General features: G+C 33.7%; 1 protein-coding gene across 2 annotated transcripts; it reads right to left on the bottom strand.

Annotated features, from left to right (window-relative positions):
* Nucleotides 1–3,477: 3,477 nt before the first annotated feature.
* Nucleotides 3,478–8,677, bottom strand: LOC120071255 (uncharacterized). Of its 2 annotated transcripts, none has more exons than XM_039023412.2 (7): nucleotides 7,755–8,677; nucleotides 6,735–6,872; nucleotides 6,005–6,345; nucleotides 4,742–5,486; nucleotides 4,554–4,650; nucleotides 4,422–4,476; nucleotides 3,478–3,994 (listed from the first exon to the last, which is right to left on the bottom strand). In XM_039023412.2, exons 1-7 carry the CDS (start codon nucleotides 8,275–8,277, stop codon nucleotides 3,932–3,934), a joined length of 1,962 nt encoding a protein of 653 aa, XP_038879340.1. In that variant the 5' UTR covers nucleotides 8,278–8,677; the 3' UTR covers nucleotides 3,478–3,931. The 2 variants fall into 2 exon arrangements, with proteins under 2 accessions (XP_038879340.1, XP_038879341.1); XM_039023413.2 differs by having other exon boundaries at nucleotides 6,005–6,327.
* Between the last annotated feature and the right edge of the window lie 4,557 nt (nucleotides 8,678–13,234).

Here is a 13,234-nt window from a genome sequence, read left to right as displayed (position 1 = left end):
CTTCTACGAGTAGAAATCTTGAGCACTCACTTAAGATTTCTCAAAGGGAAAGCCTAGAGAAAGTGTTTATGAATGAAGAATGGAGATTTTTGCAAAGCTTGGCCAATTTCTCGATTAAGTCTCTTGTGTGCATGTGCAAAAATTTTATGGGCTATTTATGTCTAAAAGGAAGTATTTTGCATCTCTCACTAATGATTATGCTGACACCATGCATTAAATTCCATGTCCTATCGTGCCGCCTGCCTCGCGTCAAAAGTCCATTGGCTTTGTCGCGAACCTTTCACTTTAGCTACCAACTTGATCTTTTTTATTTGACTTCCATCGCTCATGCTGTTGCATTTAATATCATGTCTCGTCTTATCGCATAGGCTATGTGACTCCAAGTTGGGCGTCGGGATATTTCTATGCATTCATGCGGAAACCTACTTCGTTGCCTTGTTTTAAGTAGCTCTCTCCATTCAAATAGCGCAATTTTATAACTCTTAAATTCCATAAGGATTATGAATTTCACATGCTTGTAATCTCATAATGTAATAGGTTGTATGATTTCCTTGTCAAGCTAACATATTTTCTATGATTTTTCTTAATCGTTTTAGATAAAAAGAGGTTAAATAACTTGTATTTCTATAAGTTATCATTTGTCTTCTTCATACATTTCTCAGGTGGAAAATTATAAGGGATTATCACCACAGGCCACATACTATACGAAGTATTTATATTCCCAAACGAATTAAACTCATAATGAAGCTAATCCTAAATGAACATTTTGAGGGTCTAAAACGAAATGAGGAAATTCACAATCAAAATGTTTCCATCCTTCTGTATCAGCTAGACTTCGTTACACATCCTCCATTTGAACTCATTTCTTTTTATGTCATCTCATGTCAGAAGCACATTCTTTTGATGCAAACAATCATTTTAACCCCGGTATCAACGGGAAATGACGTAAAATCTTATGTGGGATTATTTTACCTTTTCCATCGTCAACTTTATGTTGAGACTCGCTACAAACTGGTCATTGTTGCCAATATGCAAATTCTTTCCAATACAATATACAGTCGTGTTTGCAAACATGAATGGACTCATAACCTAGTCCTAAGTCACGCAATTTTCGCTTGGCTTCATAAAAGAAAGTAGGTATAACAACGTCAGTTGGAAATGCTACTTTAACAATTCTAGCAACATGTCAAACGATTTGTTACTTCAACCGTTGAGAACTTTGATATGCATCAACTTCACCAAAAAATTCAAAGAAGAAAATTGTGAACAACCAGGGTAAAGTTTATTACATGCTTCAGTCATTAAACCATAAAATAGGTTTGTGGTATCTCTTTCGTGACCATTAGAGGGAATTTCATTCTCGATCTCCTTTTCATTTGCATGTTCTTTCTAATTGGAAAATGTAATCGTTTATAAGATTTAACATTTCATTTTTTTCAACAATATTACACTCTACACTATTTGCTTCAACATTGTGTATTGAATGAGTTGTATGGCTCTCCATCATATACTCATTCAAAGTATGAGAGAGATATTCTACATGTTAATAGATGTTGCTCCACACTATCAAATGTTTCCCACATTGAATTCATACAATTCTTGCATGGACATCTTGTTCGTCCAGAGTCATTAACATGAAACTTTGCCACATCTAAAAATTGGGATACTCCTCTATTATTCGACCAATAATTTACTTCTAAGTTTGATCATTCTTTATTTATCCTAAAAAATAAATCTTTTCTGATCAACATGTTATCTAAAACAAATCATAACCTGTATTATTTTGACAATGAGTTGTGGTTAATTGTTTAAAAAAGTCATTGACATTTGAATAACGAACCAATTCTTTTTATAATTTGTTTTGAGTTTTTTTAGAAATCATTGACACTTGGCTTAAAAGTATAAACTTAGGTAATTAAATAAACTCAAGTTACCGTTAAGATTTATTAAAGGTTTATGGATGCTTATAGAAGTAAGAAAAGCACTTGAAAAATTATATTGATTTGAATATAAAAATATATACAAATATACTATGAATTTATTAGAGGCTTATGGATGTTTATAAGAAAGGCACTTATAAAAATATACCATGAATTCATCCATCCATTTCTCTCTAAACAAAACAAACCAACCCTACACAATCACTCAAAATCGAAGCCAAATATTTGGACCCCTAATTTGCTTATTGATTGACATATATGTAAGGAATTTCATTAAATTTCAAGGAAAAGTTCATTTTTTTACCTTAAATTCATCAAGTTCAATCAATTTTAATGCTAAATTGTAATTAAATTTCATTTCATTGCGCCTCAAATTTAGATAAGTGATACAATCTTAAGCTTAAACTCTTCAAAGTATTTCTATTTTATGTTGGCGTAAGATTCATTTGCATCAATTTTTTAAAAGTTTTCATGAATCACACTCATAGATTTTCACTTTCTAAATCAAAGTAGACTTGTCATTTTCTAAATCCAAGAATTAGAGTAGAACAAATAGATTAAAAAGATACAAAAAACCAAAAATAAAAAACACCTAACCTAAATCATACGAAAAATTAAAATGAGGAGAAACTTACATCTAGACGGTCAGATTTGGCTGAAACAGAGAGGCAAGGATGGCAAGGAGACAACATTGGCTGGAGATAGAGAGAAAATGCCATAAATTGATGAAGAGGGGCACAACTGGACAGAGAAAAACGACCGAAGATCGATGAAGAAGAAGCACAGCTGGATGGAGAGGAATGCACGTGGTAAACCCTTTCGGATTGTAGATCTAGAAGGGGAGAGGAGTAAATCTATCTCGACACTTAATGAACACATCAACAATTCAAACCCATCTCCTGACATGTAGGAAAGATGTGTCGGGAGTTTTTACAAACTCCCAATGGACCCTATACGACATTAGGAGTTAATACTTACTCCTGACGTCTACAATACAACATCGAATGAGAGGCTTTCTCCCGACTATTCATCTCCTGACAGGTGATTGTAGCGTCGGAATAGTCTCTTTTCCTTGTAGTGTAATAATAGAGCAAAATTAAGAACTGAAATAAGAAAACAACTCAGGCTATGGGGAGAGTAAACAAAATCTAGAGTATAAAATCATTATCAAAACAAAAATTTCTCCAATCTCGATGTTGTTTGAATTGACTAGAGAAAAAAAATATATATTTAAAAACTAGTTACACTTAAAATATACTTCAAAAACCACTTGTTGTCATTCTCAAACACTTAAATTTTTTTGAAATAACTTATTTTCAAAATTATACACTCCAAAACTTTTCACACCTCCTCAGTTAAAAATGTCTATCTAAACATGTAATATACGTCTATACATATAACAACTTTTGAATGGAACATAAAAATATAAATGGATGTTGTAGTAAACATAGAAATAATTTTAAATTAACAATCAAGCATTTCTTACTTTTCACCTAGATTAGTCTTAGGATTAGCATTTATATGATACTCGGAATCATCAATTCAATTTCTTTCAAGTTCCATAAGTAATATAAAACCATACATGCAAAGTGTCAACACAAATGAAACCATGGTTTCTTTTTCTTTTAAATTTCCTATTACCACTATAGTCTAATAAAGGGAATCTCAATCATTGTTTCAAATAAATGCTACAAATTTCATGATTTATTTTGTATGTTCCTTTCCTTACCATCGACTTTCGAACCTAACAAAAACACCTGGAGAACTGTAAGGAGAGGCATCAATCGCATTCTTCACTAACCGTTACCGTTAATCTACCGAAATCAAAATTTGGAACAAGCACGGGAGAATGGAAGGTTGTATCAAGGTGCAGATCAGTTAAAAAAAACACTCCTTGCAGCATGCTTTGGCTACTTCTTGTACGATCACATGCAACAAGCATCTGTCATTCATCCTAAGTTTCCTTACACGAAGGGTCCTTCTCAACCTCCTTATATCCATAGGTGCTCTCTCCGATACTCTCGCACGATCACCGGCACGCTTGTAGGTGGAATCTACAGTTCAAAACAATAAGAAACAATTTCACTCCGGGTTGCAAAACCCAAAACTCTTACCATTTCAACTCTGACTGACCACTGATGCATAGAGACTAGGGAGAGGTGGTAAAAGAGGATTAAGAAGGGCAGAGAGAAGCTGGAATCAACACAGGGAGAAGTTAACAAAGAAATCTGAAATAAGAAACCAATAAGTAGATAAAATAGGACCTAAAAACCTTTTGAAAACTACTATTTTTGGTTTTATAATTTTTTCTCAAAATTCTTGGGACAGTTTTTAAGAAAAGCAGTTAGTGATGGGAAATAGATAAACAAAGAACTGAGCCCAAAAATTTAACCCCATGAGTACAAGAAGTAGGAATAATGGTATATGTTTGAACAGGTGCCTGAGATAGAGACAGAGGAATATCGATTGAACTAGACTTACCATGCCATAATCTGTGACAATCATTGAGATGTAATCTGAAGGTGTAGCGTCATACCTGAAACAGTACAAAACAAAGTTAGAATACATCACTTTGAGGTACAATGGGCAATAATACGTCACTCGTCGATTTACATTAAATTTAGAAGTTGCAGTTGTTCTTTAGCAGTCAAATTATCTAGATAATTAATATCCTTCCTTTCGGGGACCTTTGAGATAGCATCTGGATCACCTGTACGAAATTTGAAAATGCTCAGACAATTGTCCCTCTTCCTTCTTTTGGAAGGAAATATAAGATAACATAATACTACAATAGTATATACCTAATTCGTTGAAACATATCGAGTCAAGCTGTACCCTTTCATGAAATTTATAGGCTTCGCAGCAGATTAAGACCGGAACACGGAATGCATTAGCAACCATGGCAACAGCTGCAGTTCCCACTCTTGAATATACAGTTCCATTAGATAATACTGCAGCAGCCCCCAGAAAAACTCGGGTTACTTCATGCATCACGTAAGAAATGGCATTTATATGAGTGTATGTACAATTTAGGCCCCTCGCTATGAGCCTACGAAGCAATGCTTGCCCTTCTTGTTTTGGACGGGAATCCACCACCACAACACGAAATTCTTTTCCAAGCTCATGAGCATATAATACGAGCATCTCTACAGCAGATGATGATCCATATGTGAGTAATACATCTCCATCCCTGATTTTAGTAGCAGCATGTCTAACTATGACTTCATCTGCAATTATGATCTTTTCATTGATAAAGCGATTGATATCTGAGCAAAGTGTAGCTTTTACTTCAGATTCTGGAAGATTCAATGGTAATTTGGCAATGCGGTTTTTCAAAAACCTAATTGCATTTCCCATGCTAACAGATAGTGGCCTGCACTCGTTGAAGAATGACACGTAACTACCAATTTTTGCAGTTAAATCTCTACCCAGAGACTTCTGTGGCGGAGTTGAGTAGTCTTGGATGGCCTGTTGAAATGCATGAAGCATAGCAATACAACGAGCATTGCCTCCACATATATCTCCGGCCATATATTGTAAACCAACCTGATAAAGTATAAATGGGCAACTAAATTAGATAAACAGTAGCAGCAAATTTATGATATGTATTATAAATTAACCATAAGCATATGAGACATTAATTAATTATTTCACCAAAAAAGAAAAATTGAAAAAAAGTGTTTAATTACAAAGAAGTCATACATGAAAATTACCATGTTGCGAGTGCATGGTGGCCCATAAATAAAACTATGGCCATTGACCATCAATGTGGATCAGAAAACATAAAAGTCCTAATCAAACAGGGCTAAGCTATGAGTTTTTCATTTGAATTGGGAAGACTAAGAATCTTGTTGAGGTTTTTCATTCTGGTGGACTCTTCCTATTTGTATTCTTCTTCAAGTCTGGACAAATCATCCAATTAATCCAAGTTCTTCTGTACTAAACAGATTCCGTACTTGTCCTAATTTCCAGTCAAGAGTAAATTACAAACCACTTAGCACTCCCCAAATAAAAATATATATATAAAAAATAAAGGTTTAAAAATTTATTAAAAAAAAAACCACCTTGTAAATGGCAGGATGAATGGGATCAAGTTGGAAAAACTTTGACACGAGATCAGGAAACTGAGTTCCCTGCTCATATTGTGGCAAATGGCGAAATAATTCAACCCTATTTCTAGCTTCAGTTTGGTTGAAAACTGCTCGCTTTTTAGCCTTTTCTACCCTGCTTTTATCATCAAACTGCATTCGTGGAGGGGGAGCATCTTTCTTCCTTTCTTTATCAAATGTGCGATCACCTCCTCTTTTTTCAGTAGGTGCAACCGAAGGTGTGGCAGTGCTATCTTTCATAGCCGCAGGCTGCTTCATAGCTTTACCAGGAGCAGTACCTGACTTATTCGCCTCACCTTTTATTAAACCAGTAAACCATTTATCAAAATAAATAAACATATGAACTAGTTACTATATAAGCTCTTGGAAAATTTTCTATAACATAAATATCCAAAGAAAGAGGAAAAGGATAATTATTAGCACTAACAACCAAAAAGTTCGACCAGTCGAAAATTTCATGAAATTGGCTAATCCAAGCACTAGAAATTTTAAGTGCACAAGGCAAGGAGTTACCAATATCTACAAATACTTAAACTTATATCTGCACTAAATTGAACCCACTAAACCCTCTACATTTCCTAGCTTCAAAAGGGTGCTTCCTTACAAGCCAGATTTGCATTTCTGAAGAATTAGCACTACAATATAGCTCCAGGTACAATTAAAATGATTGAAATGGAAATTGAACCTTTTGCAGAGACTTTTGCAGCTCGTTGTGCCTCCTGCAGAGCTCGTCTTTCAGCCTTTGTTGTTTTTGCCTTCAGGGGTTTAGAATTTGGTGGTGGTTGTTGATTCTGTACCTCCGTGGATGGCCCTCCATTCTTTTCTGCAAGACCAGCAGAAATTAGAAATCAATAATCCCAGTGACAGATCCATGAGAAAGTACGGAAGCATGTTCACGACCATGTTGAATTTCATTCTTTTTTATCCCTTTGTAATCCTTGACTCAAAAAAATCTTTTGGGCCGTCATTATCTATGGAGTTCAAAATTGGGTACTATAGCCACGCAATGCAAGTATGTCAGAATCAGAAAGAAATGACAAATTCCAACCCAAAGTGGAATACATACTACTGATATTTTGCTAGTTTTATCTAGAAAACAAGAATAATCCAATGTTCTCCTAAAAGGCAAAAGGAGATCAAAAACACACTCCAGTTGGCAAGGATAGCAGCCAGGAACAATTGCAGAAATGTTTAGAAAGAGAACTAATTGAAGAAGAAAAAAACCATACCCAGTCCAACAAACACTAAAGTCCCTCCCCTCCCATCACAATCCTAGTTTCTTTCAATCCATAAACACCAAAAAAAAAATCGCTCTAACACCGCTGAACCATGAAGTTCTGACCTTCAATCTGAAGAGATGGGTATCAAAAATTGTCTAAGGAAATTAGGAGAGCTTGTAGGCCACGCCAATAAAGACTGGATGTATCCAAACAAAAGAAGACATCGAGTGGATTCAGTAAAGTGCAGGAAATGAAAACACGGCCACAAGCCCCATCTTCCAATTGATATGAAAAATAAATGTGCAGCAAAAAAGTGTAATAATGATATGCATAAAGTCAATACTGCACTAAAATGCTGTCACTCAGAAAAGAATAGTACAACCCCAAAATTAGCACACACTGAACAAATAAAACCACCCCGCATCAAAGAAAAAAGGGGAAAGAGTAAAGATTAAACTCCAACCAACAAAGCAATGCAACATTACCTGCAACTCCAGCAGGCTTATTAGGTTCAAACGTCTGAAGAGGCACCGCCGGCGAGTTCTCCAACGACTTAGCCGCCATGTGGATTCCAACGCCGGGAAAGCTCGAGGCAATCTTCCCAGAACCGCTCCGGCGATACCAAACGGAGTTGGAAGAATCCTCTGACATCTCCAGCTCTTCATCCTCAATTCTACTGGAAGGGGAAGCCATAGGGGACGTCGCAAGCAGCGTCTCGGAAGGGTTATAACTGCCAACGGGGATCTGATCGGCGGAATTCCTCCAATTAGCGGGAGCCGGAACAGGAAGAACAGCAGAACGAGAGGCAAGGTTATCGGAGAGATGACGGGGAGGGGGAATCATGACGGGAGACAATGAATTGGTGGGAGGAGAGAGGGATTGTTGAGAAGGGAGACAATTGGGGGGACCGGAGAGGGTGCGGTCGGGGGAATTAGGAGCGTCGAGGGTGAAGAATCCGACCTGACGAACTTTGGGGTTGACGATGCGGGAGCCTCGGCGAGCATCCATGAAGAGTTAGCGATGGATCCGCGAATAATTTGGCATGGGAAATACCAGAATCCACACACAGCGATTGAAAGAACGAAAGAAAGAGAAGAAGTGGGTTCACTGTAGAAAAAAGTGAGATTGGTTGCTTTGCTTATCTTGTGTAGCGTCCGCCATAGGCAACTGAATCGAAACTCGGAAGAACACGAACAAAGAAGAAGAAGATGCGTTTAGAACAAATCCCTTTGGCTTCTGAATCTCTCGCGTCTGCTCTGCTTTTAGTTTTCACCACACGAATGCAATTAATTTATTTATTGCACACCCAATTCACAAGTTGTTCGTCTCAAGCCCTAAATCTCGTCACCTTTATTTCAACCCATTTTTAAAATGTTAAATGATAGAAAAATTATCGAAGTCTTCATTCGACGAAAATATGAATAAAATATATCTATGGTTTATATATTATATTAACAAATAAATATTTTGTGATTTTTAAAGTAGGTTAACCTGTCTATTGTTATATTATATTTATATTAGCGTCTTTTTTTTTTTATAATTCGAAGATTTTTTTAGGATAAAATATACTTTTAGTTGTATGCTACCTATTTGATCTTTAAAATTTCAAAAATGACATTTTTTAATCCTTGTGAAAATATTTTATGATATAATGAAAAATATCAATTCATCCTTTATAACGATGTTTGAATCTATTAATGTAAAAATATCTCTATGAAAATTTAACATTATGACAACTCTCATTTTTAAACATTTTAATTTTTACCTTAGCGCAAAATTCAAGGTTCGATAAGTATTTGTTTTTTTTTGTATATATAGTGAATAAAGAGATAATTCTTCTTGAATAATTATCAGATTAAGTATAACTAAATTGACATAAAATAAGTCTTCAATTGAGGTTTAATTTTAAAAAATATGGACCTTTAATCTCACATCTTTTCTTTGTTGATAGCCTTTATTTTGTAAGACAAATACGAGGGAAAGGATTCTCCTTGATAGGTTTGTGATTTCTTTTAGTCGAAATACTTCAACATTATCCCAAACATTTGGTCTAGAGTATTTTTAGTATTAACTCAGTGCTATGTTATTAGAGATATTTGGGTCTCCCTTCATTTGTGCCTTGTAATCGAAGAGCAACACTAAGTTATATAAAAGACAGAATATGAAAATTATTACGATGTTGGAGGTGATTCGTGTGAAAGCTATTATTCAAGCCATTCCTTTCTATGTTATGAATTGTTTTAGGCTCCCAGGGTCTGATTTCTAAAATTCATAAAACTCATAGCCAGGTTCTATTGGAATAGTGACTCTAACAATCGTCATTTTGTTGCTCCCCCATTCATGGGAGGGTTAAGAGGATCAACTACAAGAGGGTCCACTTGAATCTGTTGACAAATGCGACTTCTACAAGACTTTTTTGTGTGCTCAACTTTTTTTTGCTCCTGACGTTCCCATCTTTGTTCTTGTCTTCTTGGATGATAGGTCCCTTTCTATTTTAGGATCGGGTTTAAAAAGGCAGTACCTTCTTCTCATTCACCAACTACTCCTTGCAAAACAACTAAGGATTAAGAGTTAGATTTTTAATGAAATATAGTCAATGTGGTCGCATTGATCAACATAGTCATTAATAAGATAAAAAATTGCTAGTCTCCGACAATGACCCCAAAAACTTGATCGACCAACTGTGTATGAGTGATAAAAATATAGATAGATTGAGATCCAAGAAAAAACATACACTATCGATGAAGTAATAATCCTGGAGTATTCTAAATATTGAATCTCACAGAATTGGTCGACTTTTAAATTGATTATGACTATGGACCAATGAAACTGAAGTAACCAATGGGCAGTTTAACAAATAATGATAAATAAACAAGATGTTATTCCTTAAGTGATACGGTTGCATACTATCAGAATAGTGAGTTACACATGAACAGAAAACTACTCCTATTTGGTCTTGTGTCAAGTTTCTTTAGTAGGTCTAAGCAGGATTAGCTGGATTTTAGATTAATTTAAGTTCAGTTTCTTTATCCTATGGTACTCTTATTTCTAAGGCAACATGACATTCCTATCTCTAGGCTTTTAGTCCCAAATCTCTTTGTGACATCCGTTTACACCCTAACCTTCTTAGTATTAGGACTCCACTAGATCGCTAAATTAAAATGGCCAACCGATCTTATCTGTAAGTTCAACAAAGATAATGCGTAAAACAAGGTGACATGAAGTGTAACATTGCTTAAGCCATAACAATCCTAGGGCATCCACATTGTTGAATCCCTATGAGGATTTAACTCATGACTAATGATAAAATAATAAACTTTAATGAATTAGAAATCATTTTAATTTTCATACAACTCTAAGATACCTTGAGGCAAACCCTCAATTTTCCTAGTCTTTCCCTAGGTTGATTATCCTTTTTCAAGAATGAATCTTCTCTAACCTCACGCTTTCACAGGATGAGATGACCTAGGGTGGTCACACCTCAAAGAAATTTTCATTCTTGAGGTTGCTGGCTTGAGAAGCTGAGGAGTCGTCCAAGGGCACTACCTAAAATGGCAAAAATAATGGGAAAATCGTGATGAATTCATGGATGGAGAGTTGTCCCTTGAAATAATGAGCTTCCCTTTCTTTTATAAGCTTCAAATTGGTTAAGGAGGGTCGAGATTCAAACTCTGAGAGTTCACCAGATGATTTCAAGGTAGAACAACTGCTTGGAACGAGAAAACTGCAAAATCCATTAATTGGGTCGAATTTAAGCTCAATGATGCGGCCGCATTGAACAAAATTCTTCAAATTGATCAAAATCTCTTGCCAAAGTTCACAAAACTCCTTAAAATCAGTAAATATCATCTTTTAAGCCAACCAAGTTCCTCATGAGCTCATTTTATCCATTTAAGACTAAATTTAGGGAAAAAACACATGCAAGAGTTCATTTTTCTTAAGTAAAAGTGTGAAAATAAAGGCCTAAAACATACATTTCATGGCATGTATCAAGCATACACAATAACATGATCCCATTTAGATTTAGAAGCTTTACTATTTGAACATAAGCTATAAAATATTTAACATTTATCCCAATCAATTATCAAATATTTGGGATGCAAACTTCCTAGCATTATCAAAACAAAAATTTTAATTTCAAAACCATGAAATTGGACTCTCAACTGTTTGAGCAACTAACCTTATAGATATAAGGTTTTAAAATGATAGTACACACATATGTGACCATTAATTGGATGCATAAAAAAAATTATAAAATATTTAAATAGTTCACTTGATGAATTAATAAGTCCAGATATACAACCACGAATTCGTTCAAAAAATAGGAGAAGTTCAATTTCAATTTAGTGAGAGTTTGATGATTAGTCTATTGAGGACAAACCACCATAACAATTTATTAGATGGAAGAATCTTCTAATTTTTCAATGGATGTCAATATATATTTCTAATAATTATGTTCGCGGTTGACCCAAAATGATTCATCATGTCAAATAAAAATATATTTGGATTAATGACCTTCAGATTCATTATTATATATATATTTCAACTACACGAACATATGTGTAACACAATTTAGAAGGAAAAGCAGACATTTTTCTCCGTGCATTTCTATGGGTATTCATGGGTTGGGATGAAACATTTTTTTTAGACTCAGCCCAATTGTTCGACTTGTAAATTTATTGAACACAAATAACCCTTATTAAATAATGAACCCAAACCAACCATGAAACATTTATGTTGGGATGGATTAATCGGGTCATTAAATGTTTGTTTTAAAAATAAGTAATATATTAATATGTAAAAATTATATTTAACTATTTTTATATAATGAATTAAATTAATAGCTCATTTTCAATTTATATTATAAAAATTTTCTTCCAAAGTGCTAAAAATGATTTTTAAGAATTGTTTGAGAATAAATTAACCGACACAATCATGAAATAAAATAAAAATTGTAAAAGTAGGTGTATCATAAGTAAAAACAACATACTTTTTTAAATTAGTTATAAGTTCGAGTTAGTTTGAGTTATTTTCAGTTATTTTAGGTATACCCATGACCCATACAATTTTGGAATAATTAGGTATATAATAGTAATATCATTTGGAAAAATAGCAAAAGACAGAGTACTTTTCAATTATAGCAAAACATAGATATCACGTGAGTCTAACTTTTTGAAATCCTAAAATGCCCTTATCGTCTGCCGTGTAATTAATTCGATTGTATTAGTGATATTGTAATTAATTGTTCAACTATATATCCCAACAGATTTTCAATTCCAACTAACATCATTATTTCAAGGGAATAATTTTCCATAAATCTCTCAATTTAGATGTTGTTTTGAATTTTTGTATCAAATTTAATAGTTAGTTTGAATATTTGAATTTTCTACTACAACTAATTTTCAAATATTGGTTTGAAATTTAAAATATCATATTATCTTATTTTTAAATTGTTTCCATGATTATCTTATTTTGGATTTTCAAATCTTATATTATATTAGTTTATATTTATGGTATATGTTCTCTTAAATGATTCAATCATATGTTTTTAAAAAAATTTATATGATTATCTTTATTGTAAATTTGTTTTAAACGTGGAATAAAAAAAAATATCTCATTTTTATTAATTAGTTTTTTTTAAAAAAAAAAATTGAATCATATTACTTTTTGTTTTAAAGATTCTGTTGGGAAGAATAACAAAACTAAAATTTCATCAAATTTATAACAAATACACTCTCACATTTGTTCCCATTTTTGTTTAACTCGCTCATCTGGATTTTCATTGCAACTAATTCTGCCTTTTGCAAATTTTTAGCATGAATCTTGATTTTATCCTAAATTATCTCCGTACCTTTTCAAAATTTTAAAATTGAATGTATTTTTTTCAGTTATCATATTTGATCTTATTCTCAATTTTAAATTTTATTTCATCTAATTTTTCAATTTTCATCTTTTTCTTATTGAT

Source organism: Benincasa hispida, chromosome 2, assembly GCF_027475165.1.
Source record: "Benincasa hispida cultivar pf3 chromosome 2, pf3_genome.v1.1, whole genome shotgun sequence".
Classification (NCBI taxonomy): domain Eukaryota; kingdom Viridiplantae; phylum Streptophyta; class Magnoliopsida; order Cucurbitales; family Cucurbitaceae; genus Benincasa; species Benincasa hispida.
This window is presented reverse-complemented; position numbering and strand designations above follow the sequence as displayed.

Excerpts from the sequence above, each read along its gene's own strand:
- LOC120071255 (XM_039023412.2), bottom strand. The coding sequence starts at position 8,277 with ATGGATGCTCGCCGAGGCTCCCGCATCGTCAACCCCAAAGTTCGTCAG. Across the intron at positions 6,873-7,754 it reads TAAGCCTGCTGGAGTTGCAG|AAAAGAATGGAGGGCCATCC; the intron begins GTAATGTTGCAT and ends CTGGTCTTGCAG. Across the intron at positions 6,346-6,734 it reads TGCAAAAGTCTCTGCAAAAG|GTGAGGCGAATAAGTCAGGT; the intron begins GTTCAATTTCCA and ends GTTTAATAAAAG.